Source organism: Schistocerca cancellata, chromosome 3 (genome assembly GCF_023864275.1).
Source record: "Schistocerca cancellata isolate TAMUIC-IGC-003103 chromosome 3, iqSchCanc2.1, whole genome shotgun sequence".
Classification (NCBI taxonomy): Eukaryota; Metazoa; Arthropoda; class Insecta; order Orthoptera; family Acrididae; genus Schistocerca; species Schistocerca cancellata.
Window position 1 is genome coordinate 803,390,647 of NC_064628.1, and position 27,856 is coordinate 803,418,502.

Consider the following 27,856-nt stretch of genomic DNA (forward strand, 5'->3'; position numbering starts at 1 on the left):
TGAAGCTGCTAATGCTTTTCGCAAGGACTGTGTCACACAGGACGTTGACCCTACAACACGCATCTGCTCCAAAGGGAAGTGACGTAAGAAGCACCTCACTTCGTGTATGTACAAATTCTGCTCTCTCCTCCTCTTCTCAGAGAGCTAAATATTTGTAACAGCGAAGAATATAAATATCACTGCTGCTCGTTTCAATTGCAGCAATTCAAACTGTCCTCTCAGGCTCGGCCTAACGGCATCCTCGTAAATCGCGACATATTCGAAAAAAAGGCCAAATGTTTATGATAAGGAACAATAAAAGTGTCCCTCTTGGTCCCAGAGTCTGCTACAAACGGTCACGACTTCATCATTTCTAAACATCCAACACGACTGACAACACAGATTGCCTTAAGTCGTCAGTTTGGAGGTGCCCCAAAATGCTGCAATCCTACTGGCTATGGCTGCTCCAAAATACTATGGCTATGAAGTCCTGTCTCTTCCGTCAGTTCTGCTTGGAGCAGATGCTTGTTTAAGTTTGACACCTTCACTTCGTTACTCGTGTTGCAAATGCCCACAGCGCCAGATCTCTGACAACTGACATCTCATGGCGCGACCATACTACATTATTCAATGAAAAAAATGACGCAAAATATGTCACCTTACTGATTTGTCTCTTTGCATGTTTTGTAATTATTTGTAGTGCAAATGTGACTGAACCCGGTTGCTTTAGGAGCTCAAGAAGGAGTTTTTTTCCAGTTTAAATTATCATAAACATGGATATCTTATGTGCTTGAAGTTTCCACTCTAGTTATTATTTCCTGAACATGTATCGTTGGTGTGTAAACTATAGGTGTGCAGAACTGAATGTATTGTTTCTTTCTTAATAGATAACCGCCTTTGGTTGTTGAGCACTCTGGGAGAAGAACATTCCATAAAGGATGTCAGAAGTGTGCCTTAATCACCTAGTACTGCAGTGTTGAAATGAATGTGTTGCAGGGGCGAGACATTCCAGGGCGGCGAGTCTGGCATGGCGGTGCCGGACACGGTTTGCACGGCCAAGTCCGTGGGAATCAGCGTCGATGTCAACACTTACGAGCCGCACCTTCTGGCCGGCACCATGGCCCATATGATCGGCCACAACATCGGCATGGGCCACGATGACGGCCGTGAGTATCCTTCCACAATCCATTATATAGCGCCTATAGACCTGACGACATTCCAGAAAATGCATATGCCAATGGCTGACGTTACTCTATAATATAATATAAAACTGACAAGAATTGACACACAAAAGTGTTAGTATCCATATAAAGTTTGCAAATATTATGTTGCGCTTCCAGGTTCTTTGAACATCGTACTAGTAGTCTTAATGTAAACAAACACCCGTTCAGAACGCTTAGCGATTTCTCTTCTGACACAGTGCACATACGCCATATGGTTTTATACACCAGATATAAAGCGAGTTTTGTATTTTGTTGTTCGGCTGGTACGATACAGTATAATCATCCGGCCAACCGAGCGGGGTGGCGCAGTAGTTAGACACTGGACTCGCATTCGGGAGGACGACGGTTCAATCCCGCGTCCGGCCATCCTGATTTAGGTTTTCCGTGATTTCCCTAAATCACTCTAGGCAAATGCCGGGATGGTTCCTCTGAAAGGGCACGGCCGACTTCCTTCCCAATCCTTCCCTAATCCGATGAGACCGATGACCACGCTGTCTGGTCTTTTAAAAAAAAAAAAAAAAAAATCATCCAGCACCCTGCGGCAGAGGGGGCAGCGCAACTGCAGGTTAAATGCGCCTGTGTAAGATGATGTGCGAGCTGTGGGCTGCAGCAAAATAACTCCCATTCTTTTAAAGGGCCCTTGACGAATTTTTAGCATATACTGACTAACCAAAATTTAAAAAAATCTAAAGATCTGCCTACAAAAGTTAAGACTGTCTACTATAAAGAGTTGTGGCGTTTTCTTAGATACATTTTATGACGCTGATACTCAGGTAGTTTTCGACAAAGGCCGCAGAAAGTTGCTAATCTGTAGTTGAATCGGCGTAAGATGCCCGAGAGCTGCTAGCGCTGTTGCCAGTCTTCAACTGCGAAGCGCAGGTGAAGCAGTAGAGTTCTATAGACCTGCGACACTGTGACTACATGGAGGCGTTGCATGATTGACTGAGGTATGTGCGCCCACCCTACTACAATTTTACTGTTCTCACAGCATTAAGCAAAATTAATGACAAAATGATATTTTCACAGCTCCTTACCGTTGAATCGGTAAAACTCGGACCATAACACAGCGCTTCATCATTTGTCGCCAAAGTTGAAAATCAACAATGTTGTAGCAATAAGATTGAGCTTCGTGTTCCATTTATTGTTCCGAGTTTTGGTTGTTATATGCGAAAATATTTATTTTATAATTAATTTGTTTGTTTAAAAGGTGTATACTATTGCTTAATATTGGTCCATCTGCAAGGTCAGTTCAGTTCTGACTGCACTTGGATTCGGCAGAACTGCAGTTCGAACGTGGTGTAGGTTCACATACACCAAGGTATGCAGGACCCCTTCCCACAGCTGGCAGCACGACGAATTTCGCAGGTTGCCCACAGCTACCAACGAGTTAAAATTTAAACTCATTGCAACTACCCTCTCCAAGTGCCGCTGCTGTTAGGTTAAAAACAGCAGCATAGTGGTGTAGTAGAAGGGACAGTGCCCTGTTTGAAAATAGCTGTTTTTCTCATGCTCGGTTCTTTCAATTTGACACCTGTCATTAATTTTCCTACTCGGGTAGTAAAGGACAGCAGCACATTGATAGATAACATTTTTATAGACCAAGATAGGTTTAAAAACATAAATTCTTGTCCTGTTGAGAATGGGCTTTCTGATCATGATGCTCAGCTAGTTACAGCATATAACATAGCTCCATTCAGTAATTCAAAACTACCCTCCAAAGTTGTGCATTCAATTAATGACTCAACAATGAGAAATAGGATGTAAATGTTCATTAGAAGAAGCATGGCAGTTAATGGAAGAGGCCTTACCCACACCATTTGATACAATTGAAATTCCACCCACCTCTCCTTCTGAAATTAGGAAGATAATAAACTCTCTCAAGAATAAAAGCTCACATGGAATTGATGCCATTTCCAGCAGGTTAATAAAAGCTTGTTCCCAAGGAATAAGTGGGATTCTTAACCACATATCTAATAGCTCTCTGAAGCAGGGCATTTTCCCAGATAGACTGAAGTATGCCATTGTTAAACCACTGCATAAAAAAGGGGATACGACTGATGTCAACAACTACCGTCCAATCTCTCTTCTGACTGCCTTATCCAAAATTCTTGAAAAAGTAATGTATTGTAGAGTAGCTTCACACCTTTGTAAAAATAAAGTTTTAACAAAATGTCAGTTTGGTTTCCAGAAGGGTTTCTCAACGGAAAATGCTATATATACTTTCACTAATGAAATATTAAATGCTCTGAGTAACCGGAAGTCACCTGTTGGGATTTTTTGTGATCTATCAAAGGCTTTTGATTGTGTAAATCATGGAATACTTCTAGATAAGCTCAAGTATTGTAGTATGAATGGGACAGTGCTCAAATGGTTTAAACCATACCTAACTGGAAGAGTGCAGAAAGCTGAAATAAACAGTTCACATAATATGCCAAAAACTGGTGATTTCTCAAACTGGGGAACAATCAAGAATGGGGTGCCGCAAGGTTCGGTCTTGGGTCCTCTGCTGTTCTTAATATACAGAGTGTTACAAAAAGGTACGGCCAAACTTTCAGGAAACTTTCCTCACACACAAAGAAAGAAAATATGTTATGTGGACATGTGTCCGGAAACACTTACTTTCCATTTTAGAGCTCATTTTATTACTTCTCTTCAAATCACATTAATCATGGAATGGAAACACACAGCAACAGAACGTACCAGCGTGACTTCAAATACTTTGTTACAGGAAATGTTCAAAATGTCCTCCGTTAGTGAGGATACATGCATCCACCCTCCGTCGCATGGAATCCCTGATGCGCTGATGCAGCCCTGGAGAATGGCGAGCACGAAGAGTCTCTACATTTGGTACCGGGGTTGCGTAGACAAGAGCTTTCAAATGCCCCCATAAATGAAAGTCAAGAGGGTTGAGGTCAGGAGAGCGTGGAGGCCATGGAATTGGTCCGCCTCTACCAATCCATCGGTCACAGAATCTGTTGTTGAGAACCGTACGAACACTTCGACTGAAATGTGCAGGAGCTCCATCGTGCATGAACCACATGTTGTGTCGTACTTGTAAAGGCACATGTTGTAGCAGCACAGGTAGAGTATCCGATACAAAATCATGATAACATGCTCCATTGAGCGTAGGTGGAAGAACAAACTAAAATGAGCTCTAACATGGAAATTAAGCGTTTTCAGATACATGTCCACATGACATCTTTTCTTTATTTGTGTGTGAGGAATGTTCCCTGAAAGTTCGGCCGTACCTTTTTGCAACACCCCGTATATTAATGACTTGCCATTCTATATTCACGAAGATGCAAAGCTGGTACTTTTTGCTGATGATACAAGTATAGCTATCACACCTGACAGACAAGAATTAACTGGTGAAATTGTAAACGATGTTTTTCAGAAAATCATTAAGTGGTTCTCTGCAAATGGGCTCTCATTAAACTGTGACAAAACACAGCATATACAGTTCCACACAGTAAATGGAATGACCCCATTAATAAATATAGACTTCGATCAGAAATCGATAGCTAAGGTAGAATATTCAAAATTTCTAGGCGTATGCATTGATGAGGGGTTGGAAAAAACACACTGAGGATCTGCTGAAACGTTTGAGTTCAGTTACTTATGCTATTAGGGTCATTGCAAATTTTGGCGATATATATCAGAGTAAATTAGCTTACCACACCTATTTTCATTCTCTGCTTTCATATGCCATCATATTTTGGGGTAACTCATCATTGAGTAAAAGAGTGTTCATTGCACAAAAGCGTGTAATCAGAATAATTGTTGGAGCTCGTCGAAGATCATCCTGCAGACACTTATTTAAAGAGCTAGATATCTTCACTGTAGCCTGACAATATATATATTCACGTATGAAATTTGTTATTAACAATCCAAACGAATTCAAAAGTAATAGCGGTGTACATGGCTACAATACTAGGAGAAAGGATGATCTTCACTACTCAAGGTTAAAACTAACTTTGGCTCAGAAGGGGGTAAATTATGCTGCCCCGAAAGTCTTTGGTCACTTACCTAATAGCATCAAAAGTCGGACAGATAGCCATATAGCATTTAAAAGAAAATTAAAAGAATTTCTTAATGGCAACTCCTTCTACTCATTAGATGAATTTTTGGATATAGTAAGTGGGTAATTTCCCAACCCCACAAATAATAATAATAATAATAATAATAATAATAATAAATAAATAAATAAAATTAAAAATATTGAGTGTCATGTAATGTTTTGTCTAATGTAATATCTTGTATAGACACCTTTTATTAGCCTGACACATTCCACATCATTACGAAGTGTCGTATTCATGATCTATGGAACAAGTACTAATCTAATCTAATCTAATTTGGCTATGGCAACAGGAAGGGCATCCACCCATCATCTACCACCAACATTGCAAAACACATGTTAACATGCTGGCCCTGTGAAGATACAGGATAAGGCCAGGAAAAGACAAAGAGGAGCAGTTTTTCTCCTAATATAGCACACAAATATATAAAATAATTACTATAATTATCAGTGCCATTAGATTAACACAGTTTGGGTTGTTAGTATAGACCTACTGTTACGTTAGAGAATAAGACCTCTGGGGTTCTTTCTCCTTGTTAATGTATAGCTTGACTTGCTCCACATTCCTGAAGGCTATCCTTTGTGATGGGATTTACAAAACGTGATGTGTGAATGAATGAATAAATAAATGAATAAGTAGTGAAAGTTACCTCTGTGTCAACAAATGTTATTCCCACATATTTAAGACTACTGGAATCCAGTGTTTGTAGCTGTATGCAGCTGTTAACAGCACAAAAAATACTACAGGTGTGAAACTCCATACTGTCCAAAGTTGCCTGCTTGACATCAGACTTTATTCACATCTGCCTGCTATGTGTTTAATACCACTGTTCAGTCAGCATGACGAACTGCCATACCTACAATGGACAAGTAATCGTTAATAGTGGATACATGAAGAGTGGGCCGGAACAGTGTTCACATCCTGCTGATTAATGCATTCTTGTGTTGAAAATAAATGGGTAGCATTTGTGTGTGTGTGTGTGTGTGTGTGTGTGTGTGTGTGTGTGTGTGTGTGTGCATTCCTATAGAATGTTGCCTGGCAGTAATAATGGCTGGATGTAATTCCCTATTTACCAATGCCCTGGGGAATATGGTGTAGTGACTAATGTCCAGAGCATCATTTAACTAATATCAGCTAATTTACATGGAAAACTGTCTGTTGCTCACTCATTTTTGAAACAGTTTAAACTTCTGTTAATCATTACAGTAAAGCAGTTCATGATGATCTGTTATCATTCAGCTGTCATACTCCATCCAGAAATTTTGTCATTTTGGTTCACTCTTGCTGCACTGGATGTAATCCATTAGGGCTTATACCTGAAACTGTGATCCACAGAGCGAGTTGGTTTGCTTGCTAGAACTATGTGCTTTCAATTGCCTCTCAATTTGCTTTAAACATTACTATCTGGGTGGCTCTTACTCTTGGTTTGTACATTCCAGTTTGTACATGTGATGTACAGGGCTATTATAAATGATTGAAGCAATTTCATAAATTCACTGTAGCTCCATTCATTGACATATGGTCACGTCACACTACAGATACGTAGAAAAACTCATAAAGTTTTGTTCGGCTGAAGCCGCACTTCAGGTTTCTGCCGCCAGAGCGCTCGAGAGCACAGTGAGACAAAATGGCGACAGGAGCCGAGAAAGTGTATGTTGTGCTTGAAATGCACTCACATCAGTCAGTCATAACAGTGCAATGACACTTCAGGACGAAGTTCAACAAAGATCCACCAACTGCTAACTCCATTCGGCGATGGTATGCACAGTTTAAAGCTTCTGGATGCCTCTGTAAGGGGAAATCAACGGGTCGCCCTCAGTGAGTGAAGAAATGGTTGAACGCGTGCGGGCAAGTTTCATGCGTAGCCCGCGGAAGTTGACGAATAAAGCAAGCAGGGAGCTAAACGTACCACAGCCGACGGTCTGGAAAATCTTGCGGAAAAGGCTAAAGCAGAAGCCTTACCGTTTACAATTGCTACAAGCCCTGACACCCGATGACAAAGTCAAACGCTTTGAATTTTCGGCACGGTTGCAACAGCTCATGGAAGAGGACGCGTTCAGTGCGAAACATGTTTTCAGTGATGAAGCAACATTTTTTCTTAATGGTGAAGTGAAGAGACACAATGTGCGAATCTGGGCGGTAGAGAATCCTCACGCATTCGTGCAGCAAATTCGCAATTCACCAAAAGTTAACGTGTTTTGTGCAATCTCACGGTTTAAAGTTTACGGCCCCTTTTTCTTCTGCGAAAAAAACATTACAGGACACGTGTATCTGGACATGCTGGAAAATTGGCTCATGCCACAACTGGAGACTGACAGCGCCGACTTCATCTTTCAACAGGATGGTGCTCCACCGCACTTCCATCATGATGTTCGGCATTTCTTAAACAGGAGATTGGAAAACCGATGGATCGGTTGTGGTGGAGATCATGATCAGCAATTCATGTCATGGCCTCCACGCTCTCCTGACTTAACCCCATGCGATTTCTTTCTGTGGGGTTATGTGAAAGATTCAGTGTTTAAACCTCCTCTACCAAGAAACGTGCCAGAACTGCGAGCTCGCATCAACGATGCTTTCGAACTCATTGATGGGGACATGCTGCGCTGAGTGTGGGAGGAACTTTATTATCGGCTTGATGTCTGCCGAATCACTAAAGGGGCACATATCGAACATTTGTGAATGCCTAAAAAAACATTTTGAGTTTTTGTATGTGTGTGCAAAGCATTGTGAAAATATCTCAAATAATAAAGTTATTGTAGAGCTGTGAAATCGCTTCAATCATTTATAATAACCCTGTATTTTGTTAAAGGGCTTGGGCAGTTCTGCAGTAGATCAGGTGAAGAATTCAAGTGAGCACTAATATCTGATACTGTGTGCAATTTATATTTATATTTAGAAGCTGCTTCATAAAGCTACAGAAAAACAGAGTGCTCCCAAGTGCTCAGGCAGTCGCATTCTCTTCCGTGTTATTTCAAGTCCTCAGAAGGCTGACCCTTTCTTGGAAATTTACAACAAATTGTACTTATTCCTTGCTACAGTTTTCCTTGTAACTTTTTTAAAACTTGTATATGACATCAGGAATGAAAAGCACTCATTGTTCTTTGAAGTATTAAGTACAAAGCAGATTCTAAATAAATATAAATTACACAAAGTACCAGAAATTAGTGCTCTCTTGAATCCATCTCCTTGTCCATCATAAAGCACAGTGAAATGCTAATCTACTAGTCAATCCCACTTTCTTTATGTACAGTTAAGGTAAAGCTAAAGCTGACATTAACCTGAAAGTTTGTTTGAACACACACAGTGCTCTACTTGGCTTGGTGCTGTTGGAGACGGTATTCTCTAGCTCTCCTGTAGCCTTTAAACTGACTACTTACCAAGCCACTTACAAGGTGGGCCTACAGTTTAAAGTGGACTCCAGATCTTTTTGCAAATTGGCTGCTTTCATGTTTACAAATTATTTTCAGTTATCAAGGAAGTGATGTGTGACAGAAAAAAAATCTTGCACCACTTGATGCCTGACCACTGGATTTGCAGTTTGACATTTACTCACTGATCCATGTGTAATGAATAAAAAGAACTTTTTTCACATTTAATTAATTTTTTCAGTTAGAACAGAAAAAGAAAAGAAGCAGTTTCTTGCTGTTCTGCTCAATTTTTTATTTATTCACTGTACCTGTTTTGGCTTCTTAGGCCATCATCGGCTGACAACTGACTGCCACGACCTGTAGTGTTGTAACACTGGGCAGAGATATTAGGCACTGCAAAAGTTATTACAGTTACAGTTGCTTATCTTAAATATAAATTTCACTCAAAAATGAATTGCAATATGTGGTATCCCTCTGTGGTGTACCAACATATGAAGGGAGGTGGCCAGGAGTAGTGGAGCAGCGAACTGTGACCATCAGAGGTCTGCACAAGGACAAATACTTAATCTGTGCCAATAGTCAGTAAATGTGTCTTTACTTTACTTGAGTCAGTCCAGGGTGCGATTTGTGCTTCTTCCAGTGGGGGGGGGGGGGGGGGGGGGATGTCTTAGGGGGATACTAGCTTGGACCGCGTTACGCATGGTTAAACAGCTATTTATAAATAGATGTTAATGCTGAAACTCACTATTGACGCGTATGCATTATCAGAAAAGCCATCTCTTGTTATATCTTTAAAAGTACATTATGGGTAAAGCTTATTTACAAAATCATCTACATACGGGTACAGATATACGAGGGGAATTCAAAACGTAGAGGCACATTTGTGAAAAGTTGTACTTATTCTGATGATAGAAAACTGAAACATATTAATAGTGTTAATAGTAAGACTTATTAAAAACTTTCAGTGTTCGGCTCCCATGGAGTTTTACTCCATTGCGTGGGAAATAAACATCCCAGGTTGGGATGCATAAACTAAAACCAGAGGAGGGGATGGTCTGATGCAGAGGGGGGGCGGGGGGGGGGGGGAATCCCACCCATTCCCCCCTTCAAATCCCACACTGAGTCAGTCCCGAAGTACAATCCCAAATCTGAGTCCAAGAATAACAACAAAATACATCAACATGAAAACACAGTCGGCAAGGCAGGATGCAATGTGATGTGATCTCCAGTCCACAATCAACTGAACTTAGCCTGCTTGACTGCTGTTGGTCTGTTCTTTATCCAGTACACAGAGGTTGCCCTTGTCAGCAGCCAGTGGAGGCCGGACCCGACAGGTGTGCACCATTGTCCATGGCAGTGTCTTGTGTGACCACTATCAGCGTCCAAGGAATTCTTGCAATGTGTTACCAACTATCGCAGGGTGTCGCTTTCAGCGGTATCAATTGCAATGACACCACATAACATTTTAAATACAAAATTGGCTTCTCTGTGTCAGTTATCTAGTTGACACATTTCAAGACAACCAGATAATTACAACAGTAAAATCAACTACATCTGTATAATAAAACAATATATTTTTGTATGATTTCTATATTTGAGGTCAAGTGTGCCATTTTTGGTATTATAACTTCTGAATAGTCTGAATATGTCTGTCCCATGGTGCACTAGCTATAGTTGTGACATTTGTTGTCACCTGATGAAAACCTAAGAAGCCAAATATTAGGTACTGAGTAAATTGAAGTTAATTTTTATTGTAAAATCACTCCTTCATTCCTCAAGGTTAAGTGTGGGCTGGTAAAAGGATAATTTTCTGTTCTTCAGCCAAATGAGCAGTAAATGGAAAAGATTTTAAACATTTACACTAATTTCAGTTACTGAAGTGGTTGCTTAGACAGTTTAAAATTACCTTTGTGTTTTAAAGTAATGCTAATGAAGCTGTGAGTATGATAAAATTAAGGTCTTCACTGCATTGCATAGGTGGAACCTGTAACAGGAAAGAATCATTTGTGAGAGTGACAGATGAGAAGTTATTAGCAGCATAGAATTTGGGATACTAGCAGAGCAAATGGATGTGTGTTGAGTAGGGTATGATATTATTTTGTTGCTGGCTGGAAAACATGAATCTTAGGAGTGTAACAAGGATAGAGGTTATATCTGATAGAAGGGATGTATTCAGAGTCTATTTCATGAATGAGAGTGAGAGACAATGTAGTGTGTATGTAGGTGCAGAGTTGGATAGCAGTGTGTTGAGACGATAGAAGTGGATGACACAAGTGGAGACTTTGTGGAGCTGGTAAAATATTCATGCAGGAGAGAGTTAACAGATTAATAAAATAATGTTCAATGCATGATTTGGAGAGCCTGATTCACCTAAGTGAGTGAAATTATTTGCATTTCAAAGAGAATCAGCCAGATCAAGGCTTTTTAAGTGTTTAGGATGGTGGTGGAATGCAATCCCATGTACTTCTCAATCATCTTGATTCAATAAGGGTTTATTACAGTATTCCCGTTTATATTTGACTGGACATTGTAATGTTACAGGAGAGGAGTGCTTTTGCCGAGACTGGCATGGCTGCATCATGGCGCAGTCCATTGTGGGCCAAGACAATGTGCAGCCCTACAAGTTCTCAGAGTGCAGCCTGTCTGACTACATCGATGCCCTTCGGATAGGGCATGGCATCTGTTTGCTCAACAAGCCCAATGAGGTCAGTGTCCTCTCCCCAAATGCTTCCACCGCTGTCAGCTGCAGATTGTAACTGCTGCACTGTCAAGGGCTATTGATTTACGACACAGAGTGCAGCATTTTTGTATCACTTTTCTTTCTTTCTTTTCAAATATTTGGCTTTCCCTTGTGATATTACATTCCTTTTTGAGCCACGTTCATTTGTGTTCTAATGTCCATGTTACAACACTTTTGAATACTAATTTAGAGTATGTTTAGCACCATGAACATAGAAACAGATGCTGACTTGTGTTAAATAATTTAGAAAATAAAAAAATAAAACATTTGTTAAAAACATCAACCAGTGGAACAAAAAAACATCGCAGATTGCAATATTGTATAACATGATTGTATGTTGCAGGTTTCACAGTTGGTATTTTCTTTAGAAATGGTTTCTGGTATTTTATGTTTGTCATTGTGCCATTGTCACTGATTGTTACATAAAATTTCATGTCTTAGTGTGGGGGAGATCATCAGAGGCTATATAGATTGTTTGCTAAGGTTCTCTTATTTTTAACCCAAGCTAAAATGAGCAATTCCAACTTGATGGTGTTGCAACCGAAAGCACCCAAATTATTATTATTGGCTAGCTGCTCTCTACCTTGTGGTGTTATTTGAATCTGGTTAAAGATCTATAATCCAAGGTACAATAGATCTAGAGAATTATCAAAATATTGTCAAAAGAAAACTTGAGTGCAAACTCAGATGCTCAGTTTCACCATAAAAGTCTGAAAGGACACTATTTAATTTATTAGATGCTATGTTCCATATTCTCTCTTGCTTCTAATCCATAGTATTGTTGTCTTACTGTACATTTCAGCGTAGCGAAGCCAAAAAAGACAAATGTGTCCTTAACCTGAAAGCAGGCTTGAATACGACAGAGCTTTTACTAGGCACAATTGTATTAGAGACTTGTGTAGCCTTCCTCTGAAATTATTATTTTTTGGCAAAAAGCGTGTTTGTTCTTCTGGTTTTAATGCTCCTTTTTTGATCCTGTTGAGGTTTCAAGGAGGATAACTTTTGTCTAGAAGTATGTAATGTGGGGCGACTTTTATTTAACTTGTGTGCTAAAGAAGTGGCATATATATTGAAAGAAAATTTCAGAATAGAAATAAGACAGTAAAGGGACCAGATAAACAGCAGTAAAAAAGAGAACTGTGGCAGTCTCATTGGAACGCATGAAAAGAAATTTTTCTGTTTACAAAATAATATTGCAGAAGAAAGACAAGAGATTCAGATTGAGGGAGAGCAAATAAAGCCTTTTTCAGCAAATGATCTGTAAAAAAAAATAATGACATGGAAATAGAGAACTGTTGAAAGCAGATTTTCTTTTGGTCTGTTAAAGTCAGTTGGGGCACAGATTTCGTAACCATTGTTTTCTGTCATTGCAGTCAGTGTAACCTTATCAGCAGTTTTCCAAACTGTCAAATTATGAGTATGTTTTTCCACAATAAATATATGTAGTTCCTCCGGTGTGGTAGATTTAACTTCATGCTAATTCTTTTAATTAAGCTGCCATATCACATGTAAAACAGTTTCTTTATGGTTATCAGATAAAAGATAACAAAACATGACACATACTTTCTAGGCCTCATCATTTTGTCATAGTTACTGTTGCAGTTTGTATCGATGTGAGGAAAAAAGATATGATATGTCACAAACTGGTTCATCACTCTTTCCTGCTCAGAATACTTAAAATGTAGCACAATGAATATACACAGTGCAATCATATCAATGTGACCACCGTCTATGTTTGACTTCAGTGTGCAATACCCAGTCACAGACAGCAGATGGCATCACTAGCAATGGAGGATATATAAAGCGTGTCAGGGGATGCGGAATACAGTCGTAGGCATAATGCAGAAATGGAGTGATTTATCTGATATCCAAAAGAGATGATCATTGCCTCTCGGGCCAAGGGTGGAAGCATTTTCAAAATGGCAAAGTTTCCAAACTGTTCATGTGCTGCCATGGTTAATGTATAATGTGCATGACAAAATGGCTCTATCCAAAACCGGTGCTGAGGCTACTGTGGTGCACCACGACCCCAGGCCATTGATGAGAGGGGTGAACGACGGTTGCAGAGACGTGTACAGGCGAATAGGCTTGCAACTGTTGAGCAACTGACTACCCAGATGAACCCAGGGGCTACGAAAAGTGTCTCCTAATGTCTATCCAGCAAATGTTGCTTGCATATGGGCCTCTGCAGCAGAGTGCCTGCTTCATGCACTCATGCTGACTGCTGTTCATCAGCAATGAAGGCTGGAATTGGAATTCACATGCTAATATTGTAACTGGACTTCCACTAAGTGGCAACAGGATACCTTTTCAGATGACTCACATTTTATGATCTATCAAACAGATGGCCATTGGTGTGTATGTCTTTAAACAGCTGAAAGTTATCGCCGTGCAATAATCATAGAAGGGTCCAGGCCAGAGGAGGGAGTGTTATGGTCTGAGGAATGTTTTCATGGCATTCCTTGGGTGATCTTGTAAACCTGGAAGGCACGGTGGATCAACACAAGTATGAATCTATTGTTGGCAAACATATTCAGGCTTTTGACAGGTAGGCACATTAATGTGGCTGGACAGTGTAGTAATCACTTTTGATAAACCATGTATGCCTACTACCACTCTGGAGTATTGTTTCTCCTTAGAAGCTTAAAAATATAACAGTTGGTTATTCAGTTTCTCCTGTTTAAATACTATGAACCCAAAATGCACAGACACATAATTTGCTTGAAGTGAACAGGTTGTTCATCTGTAAAAATTTAGGGTTTATTGTAGACTAGGCATTAATTACAAATTCATAACTACCGGGTGTTCAAAAAGCCAGTATAAATTTGAAAACTGAATAAATCATGGAATATTTAGATACAGAGGTATAAATTGACACACATGCTTGGAATGACATGGGGTTTTTTTACAACCAAGAAAATACAAACTATCAAAAAATGTCCGACAGATGGCACTTCATCTGTTCAGAACAGCAATAATTAGCATAACAAAGTAAAACAAAGCAAAGATGATGTTCTTTACAGGAAATGCTCAATATATCCACCATAATTCCTCAACAGTAGCTGTAGTCATGGAATAATGTTGTGAACAGCACTGTAAAGCATGTTCGGAGTTATGGTGAGGCATTGGTGTCGGATGTTGTCTTTCAGCATCCCTAGAGATGTCGGTGGATCACAATACACGTGCGACTTCAGGTAACCCCAAAGCCAATAATCGCACGGACTGAGGTCTGGGGACCTGGGAGGCCAAGCATGACGAAAGTGGCGGCTAAGCACATGATCATCACCAAATGACGTGCACAAGAGATCTTTCATGCGTCTAGCAATACTTTGCTTTTTTGTTGTTCTAGTAAAACCCCATGTCATTCGAAGCATGTGTGTCAATTTTTACCTTTCTATCTACATTATTCCGTGGTTTATTAAGTTTTCAAATTTATACTGACTTTTTGGTCACCCGGTATATCACATTTCAACAAATTCTGATCATTGAACATCTCTTTTTTCTGATATGTTAGCATTCTTCTGCAAGGGACCAGTTCAGAAATTACAGCAAACTTGTATTTTTTGTTTCATGTTATTGACAACATAACAGCTGGAGGTGCGAAGAACCTGCGGCAATGGGCTAGTCGAAGAGGGTGAAGATTGTGACTGTGGCACAATCGACGAGTGCCACCAGCATGATCCGTGTTGTGATCCTATCACCTGCAAGCTCACCAAAGAGGCTGACTGTGCCACAGGCCCGTGCTGTACCAACTGCAGGGTAAGTGAACATCTAATGTCTCTGGTATTGCTAATGCAAAACACATGAGCTGTAATTTCCAGGCTATTCAAAACTGTATGCTAGACCAGAACTGTAACCTTATTTACTTTTTATGGGCAATGGTATACCGAGGCAGTAATTGCAAGGGTACCGTGTGGCTCAACACAGATTTCCATCTGTCTGGATTTCTTTACTGTCCTTTTAATAGAGCAATAAATGTGTAATCGGCTCACTTCTGTGAAGCGTGTGTTGGGTAACTACAATTGCAAATAGCTCGGAAATAGTGCACTGTATCAAAGTTTTTTCTTAACAATGATTTCTCTGAACAACCTCCCCTGCAACATCCTTACAAGCTTTTCAGACTGATACTGACCACCCTGTATAAGCTCTGTAATTGATATACCAGCTGCCATGGGAAATAATGGTGGATCAAATGTGGTTTACGTAGCATGGAGGCAGTTTGTGGGATCAAATTGAACACACTATTAAAATCCTCTACTGTATGATAAGTGTCATTCTGAGTATTGAATATCAGCTTACCTGAAGTAGCCATTTAGGCCCAATCCCTGGAGCTTCAAAAAACTGTTCGTGGCTCCTTCTCTATGAACTTTGGTTTCTTTTATGGCTCAGAACCACATTAAAACGCAATGTAAAAACAAAATATGCCTAATTTTATGGCTAAATTACCAACCAAGTTAGATAGCTCAATGCAGTTTTCTTCCACATAGAGTAACTAAAGAGTTCAGAGTGATTAATAGGTCTTATATCACTCAGAATCATATGATAATCATCTTTGGTTCACATGTTGTTATGTTGAATGACTCTTTTCATTATGCTATTTTCTCCATTCTCTTTGAAAAATATCATTCTCTTAACAACACGCGAAGTGAATACTTCGTAAATCATACTTTATGAAATTGTGCCCACAGGACTGATGTTTACATATTTTTATAATTTTTGTAACCAGCTGTTACTATAGCCTGAATAGCCTGTCATGTAGACTGCAGGCTCACCATCCCAAATGTCACACCATATTACAGTTGTGAGTGGGGTAATCCATAGCAGATTTGTTTTAAGTTGGAAGGAGTTATTATAGCTGCAAGATATTTCAATAAGTATATGTTGCAGTTAATCTTTTTATGGATGCAACTTATATACTCTTTCCATCTACGTTACTTATCTGTCACAGTAGTTAGAAATTTATGCTTGTCAGATGTTTCAGCCAAAGACAGTGATTTGATATTTATGTTGACTTGAGGTTGATTATAATTTAATAAAATCTTCCTGATAGATTTCCTATCCTAATTTAATGTAAGTTTCTTCATGGTAAGATATTCTATGGTCAGACCCAGATAATAAAAGATGTGCCATCAGCACAGTTCACTAACTTTGAGCTTTGTGGCTGCATTAGATCATTGATATATAGAAGAAACAACAAAGGCCCCAGAATACTTCTCTGTGAAATTCTACAACTGAGATCCTTGTATGTTGATCACATTTTTAGGATATAGCCTTCATTTTTATAACATAGTTGAGCACACAGTCTTCAATCAAAGAGGTAAGAAATCAAAAAGCAAGAACATAGCTGATACTGATCGTGTGCCCTATTAATGTGTAGGTTGTATGAATCCTATTTGTAAACAGAATAATCAGATAATTTTACCAAATATGTGGAAAAACAAATGAAAGAAATCACCCTTAATTGAAGAAATATTGTGAACTGAACTAACCTACGCCATGTCATATCAATCTAGAACCTACCCTCAAAGTACAAGCTTATATCACTATGTTAGAAACTAACTAAAATACAGTACACAGAAAACTGAGGGTAAACACAATAAGTACAACCAATTTTTTATTTCTTATTGTTGTTGTACTTAAAAGCACACCTATTTAAATTAAAAGTGCATCTATGATTTTTGTTTCTTTCTGCAGCTTTTGTCAAGAGGTGTCCTTTGTCGTGATGCAACAAATGAGTGTGATCTACCTGAGCACTGTACTGGTCAAAGTGGCGAGTGTCCTCCTGACATCCACAAGAAGAATGGCACACCATGTGGGAACAAGGGATATTGTTTTAATGGAGTGTGCCCCACACTGAATATTCAGTGTGAACTCATCTGGGGATATGGTAAAATGTTATCTGTTTTGAATATAGAACTCTTTTTGTCAGAATATTATGATATTTTTGTATTGGTTAACACTAAATAATTTCAATACAGGAGGGATTGCAGCAGATGAACAGTGTTACAACCAGTTCAACTCAAAGGGTTCCATCAATGGGCATTGTGGAATGGACCCTACAACAGGCCAATACATCAAGTGTGAACCTGAGTAAGTCACAATAATGTATTTCTAGTTTTGTGTCCTTTGTTGCAAACTACATGCACATGATTGATGAGTGATGATCCTAGGTTGTGTTTAAGTATACTTTTATTACAGCATCACAACAAAGCTGAGTTCCGCAAAAAAACAGAATAACAACTGAAATTATTGTCCCTGATCATATATGAATACGAACAACAGAATCAAAGTCTGTAGCAATGTCAGTCCATTGATCAGACTAGCACAAGTACACAATCAGTATTACACAGTCACACTACCAGCACAGTGGCATCAAGTTCTGGGAGGGCCAGGATCGGAGGAAGTGGCAGACTCCAACAAAGATTGTTGGCCACTCAATGTAAAGTGTCATTCCCGGTAGCGGCTGGATGAGCATTGTTGTGTGGTGCAGTGTAGATTTGGTTGGAAGCCCCAATGGATGGGCTGCGGGATACAGCTGGCACTTCGGCTGGATCTGAGCAAACAGCTACTAGGCCTCCCGTCCTGTTTAAGAAAAAGATGGCAGAGCTACTTGCCACTAGCCAAAAGATCCTGCAAGCTGTTCCTCAGCTGTGACTGGTGGGGCCAACCAAAGAAGGGGACTGCAGAGCTGGTGGGTGCCACAGGGGGGGGGGGGGGGGGGGGGGAGGAGGTGTCTCCCTCAGGTTGGTGCAGATGATATCCAAAGATGAGGGGCTGCAACCCTTTTCCCCAGAACCTGAGACATGATGTTGTAAAGCAATATCTACAAATGTGGTGGTCTGCCCAGGCCTGGCTGTGAAGAAGTGGGCAGAGAGCAAGCATGAAACAAAAAAGAAATTGCAAGAGAACAGTGGCGCCGGTGGTGCAGACTGATATGGCCAGCCTGTGGAGTGGTCCCAGAAGGAGCTACTGCAGGGTCAGAGGTGACCAGCTACTGTCCATGAAAGGAAACCTGGTAACCAACTGGAGCCATTCGGTGAGATGCACGTACACTGTTGGAAACAGATGAGGAAAGCCACAGGAGCAGCCAGTGGAATGAAGACTCCAATGGGCTGGTGAGGCATCAGCATGTACCAGCAGTGCTGCTGGACAGGGCTCGACCAATATGGCCATCAGAGGAGCAATGGTATCGACCACAGACATGTCATCAACAGGGCAGATTACAGCTCAATTATCATTGTTTTCATCGTGCAATAAATGTTTTCCAAAAACTCCAAGTTGATGTTTGTTCCTCCATATTTCTGCATTAATCCTACTACTAACATCAAATCATTCTTAGGTACTGTGCAACATACTTTTTCCCAGGTCTGCTTAGAACCATTCTTTTACTATATCATCCTTTTTCTCCATTGGTTTATGTGCATTTACTATTGATATATTCCTAAATTTATCTCTTGTTGTAATCTGCACGTTCTTTCATTTATGGGCTCAAATTCTAATAAAGTTTTCCTAGCTTTCCTGCTTATTATGAACCCTGTTTGATATTGGCTGATTCTTTCCTCTGGCTCACCATAGAGCAAGCCTTTCCCTCTTATTTCCTGTAGCCCTACAACATCATACTTACATTTTAAAATTTCGTTGGCCACTTCTTCCATTTTTCGAGGCTGAAGCATTGTCCTCAGATTTGACATTGCTATAGCCAAGGCTTCTGTTAAGTTTTTGCAGTACCTTTTTTTTTACAGTATGGTGTTATCAGTCCATGTCCAATTCTCAACCTGGAGGAACAATATTTGTGTCATGTTCACACCTGTACGGAAGATAGCTTCATTACACATGTAGAGCTCTCCCTGCCCTATGTTGTGGGACACTCTTTCTCTCTCTCTTCTGTCAAGACCACTTCAGATTCTGCTGGAAACGGTGCTACTGCCAGCACAGCCCTTGGCTTCATCAGAAACATGCAAACCCTCCTGCCCAGCACTGAAGGTGCCTTCAGTAAGACAGTGTCCCTTGGGGGAGATAAGTTCTGTTTGGAACATTATAAAATGTTACAGGAAAAAAATTATCAGAGAAATAAGGAAATTAATTTAAGATGAAATACGAACTGACCAAATTTGGCTCCAAAATAACAGACACTTTTAATAGCTTTTTTGGTTACAATAGCAGAAAATTTAAATCTGAATACTTCCTTTGTAGATAGCCCAGAGTTTTGAAGAAAAACCAGTTTGTTGTAGGGGAAAAAACAAAATAAGCTGTTATAAATTATATATTATTTATGGTGAGAATTCTTTGGGAAGAAGATCATTAGGTTCGCACTAGTTGAAGAGTAATAGGACAAAAACTTATATCATCACAGTGTTGTTATTTTACAACAAAATGTCTTTTATGGTAGTTGTGCCACAAAATTTTAATAAGATTTTAAGAAAAGCATTCTGAAGTAAGTTTGATAATATTTATCTATATCCTACGTCTTCTGAAGCCTCTATTCTCTTTAGAACCAGTAAAAATTCTGAAGTCTAATTGCAGTGTTATACATCACTCCAAATTTCAGCTACTAAAAGCCTGACATGTAGGTATCCATGTACCTTAGGTATCCATGTACCAAAATGACTAAATTCTGAAATGGTCACCTTAGGATCCACCAAAATGTCCCTGATTTGACACAGAATGACCCAAAGTAGGGAGTAAGAGAATCTGTAAAAAGTACCTTGCACTTAACTTATTTCTCATCATTTTCTGTAAGTTCTTCTTTGTGTTGGCACAGTTGTCATAGGTTAATGATTCCTTAATACTAAAGCTGCAAAGAGGTGTCCATATTATGTGTATCAATAATATCATGAAGCAGGAACATACATTCTCATCACAATTGCTTTATTCCATATTCTGCAGTTTCCACAAACTAACACAATGCTTACCAAGAACTGCTAACTTCCAACTGTCTTGCACCAAAACATAATTCATACTCCTTTAGTGAATGAGGATATATACGATCGACATAATCTATGCCCTTGACCAAAGAATTACAGATGATTAACATTTCATGAAATTGAAAAGAAATACAGTCTTCTGTTAATTCCGTCTTTTTGAACACTTGTGCAAAACAATAAGTATGATTATAATATTAAATCAAAATATTCTTGACTTCACAAATTAACAAAACTATGATGTGTAGCAGAAATATATGAATAACTACAGGCCTATCTCAATCTCATCCTGCTTTTCTAAAGTTTTTGAAAAAATAATGTCCAAAAAAATGATGGACTTCATTGAAAAAAAGATTTACTAAGTTTAACTCAACATGGGTCTGAACAACAACAAACAAATCTACTGAAACTGCAGTATATGACTGCATAAATACGCTTTTAGAACTGTTAGATAGAAAACAACCCATAACAGGCATATTTCTGGATCTGTCAAAGGCTTTTGACACTGTTGACCACAAAATATTACTGGAAAAATTAGAACACTACGGTATCAGAGGAATTGCAAACAACTGGATTGCTACATTCCTAACCAATCGGATGCAGAGAGTCAGCATGAAATATACTAATAGACAAAGCAACTCAATAACCGAAATACTATCAAGTAATAAAACTGTAAAGCAAGGTGTTCCACAGGGCTCAGTATTGGGACCCCTACTTTTCCTCCTGTATATTAACGACTTGAGCCTGAATGTTGATGCACACAAAACAATAATATTTGCTGATGACACAACTGTACTCCTCAAAGGGGAGAATACAGAGGCTGTGCAAAAGGCTGTGAACTTGGCTACTGATCAACTCAGCAACTGGGCAAAAATCAACAGATTAACCATCAACACCAAAAAGACAGCTTCCATGAACTTCCACACAACACAAAATGCAAATTCCTCTCAGCCATCTGTCACTATAAATAACCAGTCAATAGATACCGACGCTGTTTTCAAATTCCTAGGTCTGTGGGTTCAAGATAACCTGAAATGGAATACACATACAGGAAAGGTAAATGCCAGGATTTGTACTGGCTGTTATGCATTGAGTGTACTGAAAACATGTGCTAGCCTGAAAACATTAACCAGTGCATACTACGCTTATATACAAGCCCACCTAAAATATGGTGTAATATTCTGGGGAAATGCTCCAACTGCTCTGAGCACATTCAGAATCCAGAAGAGAGCAATGAGGATTATTACTGGGAGCAAACCCAGAGACTCCTGCAAACCCATCTTCAGAAAGTTGGAAATCCTTACACTGCCTTGCCTCTACATTCTGGAGACTCTAAAATTCTTCAGAAAACACATAGTGCCAACTGACCCCAGAGTCGTAAAAAATAGTGAAATACATGAACACAGCACCAGAAAAAACGCAAACCTGCATGTTATACGTACAAACACTCAACTGTGTAAGAAGGGAGTTTTCAACATGGGCCTCCAGCTGTTCAACAATCTTCCCACTAGTATTAAGTCCATCGAACACAACATAAAATTTAGCAAAGCCGTGAAGTCATATTTGTTGTGTCACTGTTTTTACTCTGTAAATGAATACTTAGAACAATAATCTTGCTGTTTGTGTTAAATTGAAAACATTGAGCAATATAATACATTAGGATACTATAGGCTTACGTTAATACATGTTAACAATGTTAAATGATATTTTCCGACATCTGCAACACACTGTGTACCATCAGATCACTTGGAATAAATAAATAAATAAATAAATTCTAAATTCTAAATACAAAAATTATTATGTTTCTCTTAAAATAGTTAATTTTATGTCAGCATTATGCTTCATTAGTGTGCATTTACTCAAGATTCTAGAAAATCTTCAGGCTATAATTTTCATCTCTTTGGATTGTGTTTTAAAGTATAGTGTATCGGCTTCCCTGAGTTGGGGGAAAAAAAGGATGAGCATTGAACAGTTCCATTACTATCTCCAAATGATGTGTACAGTGTTGTCAATTCATATAAAAATAAATTATCAAATGATTGTGGTGAAATCGTAGCAGAATTCTGAAATGTTGTTTATTTGAACTTTTTAACATATTAAGTTTCTCATTAATGGATCTTTTCATTGTTTTGGATTTTTATGGTAAATTGTCAGTATAATTTCTACATGGGTTTCAAAGTTTTCTGCTAAAATAATTAATACCAATCTACAAAGTAAATGAGAAACTGCATTTGAAGTTGAACATAATTATAAATAAAAATGATGGTGTTCTAAAATATTATATAAAAAGTTATTTGGTTGCATTTTCATTCTTTCAAGATTATTTTTTTAGCAGCTTATGCTTTGTGACAGAAGTAAATGTCATAACGGGTGTACTCTAAGGTGCAAAGTCGTATATATGGTGTAAAACTTTACATGTAGTTGTTGTCATACACCCTACTGAGATTTCTGAGGTGGCTGTTAAATAATGCAGGCTACATATGTATTACTTCTGCAGGAATGTTCGCTGTGGATCCCTGCAGTGTCAGTTAGGGAACCGATATCCCATTGTACCTGGACTAGACCAGCTGTACTCCAGGACAATTATTTCCATCAAAGGAATTGAATATGAATGCAAGTAAGTAGCAATTATGTTCTTTTCATCATTCTTGTTTAGATAAAATAGCTACCACATATGTTGAATTATTTAACTTCTTCTACTGCACTTCTGTTAAAAAAAGGACACTCTTTATAAAAACTGAAGGAAGTGAAGTTATGAAAACCATGGACTACAATCCTGAAAGGTGGTAGAAGAACTGTAACTGTATAAAATAAGTGACTAAATTTGTGCCCTATAAAACTACAGATTCTTAACCAAGAGAAATAGAAAGAGTATCAGAAACATTTAATACACCTTTTCATGTTTTCTCTGCAGCATTAATACTGTGCCGACTGATACTACTTCATCATGTAGATGATTGGCAGCTTTTCTTGTGGAAATATAGGCTGCATCTTTTTTTCTAAATGTTGGCTTGAAAAATAATAGTTTCACCTATAGTAAAGGTTCTTTTTTTTCTTAGATCATAAATCGTCAGTTTCAAAATGATGTGTACTCGTATCCTGTGGGTTGAAATTAATACAATTACGGGTTACTGCAGCTAGTTTTGTAGACCATCAAAGACTTATACCTTGTTCATAAACACAGTAGCTATTCTCCAAAAAAAAGGGGGGGGGGGGCAACTTTGTTTTGTCAGATGAACAGATAGATTATTTTGTTACATAAATTGTGGAGCACATCCATATAAAATTTAAAATTCCACTGGCAAAATCTTTATGTCCTATTGTGTAGCCTACAATTTAAATCATTTCCATTGTAATGGCATTTCCACACTTCCTGTTTTTGAGCTACAGCAACGGTATAAATGCTGCAGAGAAAACATGAAAAGGGGCATAAAATGTTTCTGATACTCTGTCTATTTCTCTTGGTTAAGAATCTGTAGTTTTATAGGGCACAAATTTAGTCACAGGCAAGTCTTTTTCACACATTTGGGTGTTTGCACTTTTGCCCTCAAAGTGATCACAAGCTTTTTGAACTATTTAAGAGTTTCTCTTTATTTGTATACAACCAACAAACATATTTTTCACCAACATGACATCTGTGTCCAGCTTACCACTTTCTGTGTTGCTTTGCATTGCTGATAACTTGAATCTTAAATTTTGCTTTGTAACTAGTACCCTTCTTGCCAAACATCACTCACAAACAGAATGATCAGCTTTTCTCTTGCTCTTGACTTTGAACTTCCTTACACTGCCTCTGAAATTAGTCACATCACTAGAAGTCCCAGTACATAAAACCTGTCTTGTTGGAGATGAGTTATCCTTTGTTATGAGGTAGAAGGAAAGAGGGAGGATATAGATTGAAATGCTGAGAACTATGAGGCCCTAAGGCACACTGTTGTTGGTTTTGAGATTATCACATGCCATCTGTGTATCTTATGGGGAACCAGCTTTGTCTGTGCTGTTGGCCCAAATTGTATACATAAACATTCACGAAAATCTGTGTCACGAATTTCCCTGATATTCATTTCCATACGGGCCCAAAGCATAAAGCTTATAGTAATATCATTGCTCTGCACTGCTCAATTGTTAGGTAGGATTGCCAACACAATTTAGTGTCTGCATCATGTACATAGTATTAGTACTCAGTGATGAGTCACTCTTAGTTATGTGGGAAGGAGAGAGGAGGGAGAGAAATGCAACTCAAAATACTGTCTAATTGAGCGTTCTCATAAATGTAGTAGTGCAGCCTGTATTGTAGGTTTAGTTTTTTTTCTATTATCTCATGACAATACTTTAGGTGCATCATATATTCATGCTTATCGGTATGTTCATTGCCACCATTCCCAAGCAAGAGCTTCATCACCAGCATGTGCTGTGAACCTCATGCCCAGAGTACTGGTAATGTCTCATGTTATGAAGTGCCTTTCTCCCTTCCCTGTCACCTTTGTTTGCCTGATAATATCTTACACTTTGCTCACCATTCCTCCTTCCATCTTATCATTTTTTTTTTATTCTCCCTTTACCTTTTACTTTTTATGTATTTTACTGCCTTCCTTTTTTCTGTATATTTCTTCAGTTTCTTATCTTCTTTTTTACAGATCTTGTGTTCCATCATTTAAGTTGGACAATAAGACAGTAAATAAATATGTTTCATAAAAAAACATAATAAATTACAATTTGTTGCAGAAACCAAAAACTGTTTCTCACAATGATCTCTGTGGAACTCAATACACTTGAGATGACAAAATTTCAATTTGTTTTATCTTTCACAAAATAAACTAACTTGGTTTCAGCTCTGAGTAATACTCATCTACAGTAAGATATACATTTACAGCACTCATTTCCTTTGACAAACATTCCTTTGTACCAGTAGTGATAGTCTCACAAGATATGCAGGAGAACTTTTGTGAAGTTTGGAAAGTAGGAGAGATGTACTGATGGAAGTAAAGCTGTGAGGGTGGGTCATGAGTTGCAACTGCATAGCTCAGTCGGTAAAATATTTGCCTGTGGAACGCAGAGGTTTCAGACTCAAGTCTGAGTCTGGCATGCACATTTAATCTAAGTTTGGAGATACTTTGGTCTTTGCAGTTGCTAGGCAATTTAGGTTTGTTTGACATGCTTTGCTTCTTGTGGTAAATTATGCCAATTTCATTGGTTCAGCAGTAGTTTCAGCAGTTTTTTACAATGGTGACAGGTACAATCCTTGGCAAAACCAATCTAAAATAAAGCCTCTGAAGCTCTGCTGTATCGCTTCATTATAAATGCCCTTACTGAACTCTAGAAAAGTGTGGGTCCAAAATCCAGCACAAGGAGTCAGTTGTCAATTTCCTGAGTGCATCTCTCCCTCCTGCACTGTCATGATATGAACATGACTACAGTATACTTTGCCAATGTCTGCTACAATTCCCTCAGGGGTTTCACCCCTGCCACCCTCCTGCACACCTAAATCAGCATAGTAGTACAAATTTTAGGGTGCGGCCTAGATCTGCAGCAACGTGCTGAGAATACATCATATTTTATGTGGCAGAATGGCGCAGTACATACTCTGAATGATATGACCATTTTATACAGTAGGTCTACTTTGCTACTGTTCATCTGTATATCCAGATGCAGCAGTTTGAACTGATAAACAAATTTTATTAAATTTTCCTTGAGTTTGAAAAAAATTCATCTTTAAGAGCTAACACCTTCTCGAATTCAGGCAACAACAATCAGCATGCAAGAGAGAATTATAAAATTCTGCAACACAAAGGATGGTTGATGAACAACTTGTCAATCTGCAGACACAAGAATTATCTTGATCATATCTTATACTTTTAAACATTAGTTCTACCAGTCAATTTTATTTCGATTGAATCAGGTTTACCACATCCATCTAGATGAATGCTTGGCTTGAGTTATACTTTAACCAATTATCCAGAGGGTCTGCTTGGAACTACATTTTGATACTGCCTTGTGTCCATTATATTTGATATGGCCTTACATAAAAACTACATTTGCCTGCTCACAAAATAAATATTTTGCCTTGGTTAAAGGGAACACTTATCAGGTAGCTTACTGCTACTATGCATATGAAAAGTTCAAAGCAAATATCAAACAATGGAAAATCCAGGATGGAATGTAACAATATTGTGAAAAGGAAAGTTGCTACTCACCATATAGTGGAGATGCTGAGTTGCAGATAGGCACAACAAAAAGACTGTCACAAATGTAGCTTTTGACCAGTAAGGCCTTCATCATAATTAGACAACAAATACACGTGTACACACTCACGCCAATGCAACTCACACACGCATGACTACAGTCTTAGGCAACTGAGGCCACACTGAGACTGCAGTCATGTGTGTGTGTGTGTGTGTGTGTGTGTGTGTGTGTGTGTGTGTGTGAGTTGCATTTATGTGAGTGTGTATGTGTGTGTTTGTCGTCTAATTTCAACGAAGGCCTTACTGGCCAAAAGCTATATTTGTGACAGTCTTTTTGTTGTGCCTAACTGCAACTCAGCATCTCTGCTAATATGGTGAATAGCAAGTTTCCTTTTCACAATATTGTCAATAGTTCAAGGCAGACTTTCCTCAAATGTCTGTAAACATCAACTAGAAACATATTCTCATAGCCACCCATTGTGATCAAGGAGTGCATCAGGAGGTTGACAGATGACATTATCACAAAGTTAAATTGTTGATTTTTGCCTTGAATTCCTTGATCTGAGACTTTCATTATAACTTTAAAATGGAGGTAATTCAGAAAAATGTTAATGTGGTCCTTTTTCCTTGTGTTATTTTTTTACAAGGAGTAAACCACTAAATATCCTTTAGATGCATCATAGGAATACAGTATACTGTTAAAGAACAGAAAAGAAAGAAAGCCACTCTTTGTCATGTAACAAACCTAAGTAGTTTAAATAACATTTGATGATGTCATGTATAATGATCAGATAGGTTTCTTCCTTTCAGATCACACACTTTGTAAAACTATGTGGAAATTTTGGACAGTGTTCTTGCCTCCTTCAAATGACTTTACTTTTTTCCCTCTTTATGCACAAACATACAGAATTGGTCATTTCTGTTATCATAATACCATTTTGTTTTCAGTTGAAAATATTTACAGCACTGTTATTAAGACTGATATATTTTATTTTTAAATTTTAGACCCTTTAACTTGTTGTGTTGAAGGAAATACTAATTTTCATGAAATTCCTCCGTAGGGCAACAAGTGGTGCAATTGACTCTCCAGGACTTCCTTTAATGGGTCTAGTGAAAGATGGAACTCCATGTGGAGAAAGTTTGGTAAGTTCACAATTTTATAAATTTTATTTTATGATTGAGATACATAAAATTTATATGGAAATGGATATTGCAAGAAGAAGCACTATTATGTCATTAATAATCTGGTGGTCTGCTGAACCTGGAAAGAATGCAGTTCATACTTTGAAATATATCAGGTTTTAAGGGCCCGTTATTATGAAGTGCCACATAGATGTCTGTGTACTGGTCTCCCAATTATTCCGAAC

At 38.6% G+C, this 27,856-nt stretch overlaps 1 protein-coding gene across 1 annotated transcript in view; it reads left to right on the forward strand.

Moving 5' to 3' along the window:
* Positions 1-27,856, forward strand: part of LOC126176584 (disintegrin and metalloproteinase domain-containing protein 22) — a 1,067,821-nt gene that overhangs the window by 874,089 nt on the left and 165,876 nt on the right. Inside the window, exons 11-17 of the mRNA XM_049923744.1 lie at positions 976-1,145; positions 11,188-11,351; positions 14,978-15,145; positions 17,081-17,273; positions 17,365-17,476; positions 22,805-22,924; positions 27,551-27,632. Coding sequence (XP_049779701.1) covers positions 976-1,145; positions 11,188-11,351; positions 14,978-15,145; positions 17,081-17,273; positions 17,365-17,476; positions 22,805-22,924; positions 27,551-27,632 — 1,009 coding nt within the window. The remainder of the gene's footprint in view (positions 1-975; positions 1,146-11,187; positions 11,352-14,977; positions 15,146-17,080; positions 17,274-17,364; positions 17,477-22,804; positions 22,925-27,550; positions 27,633-27,856) is intronic.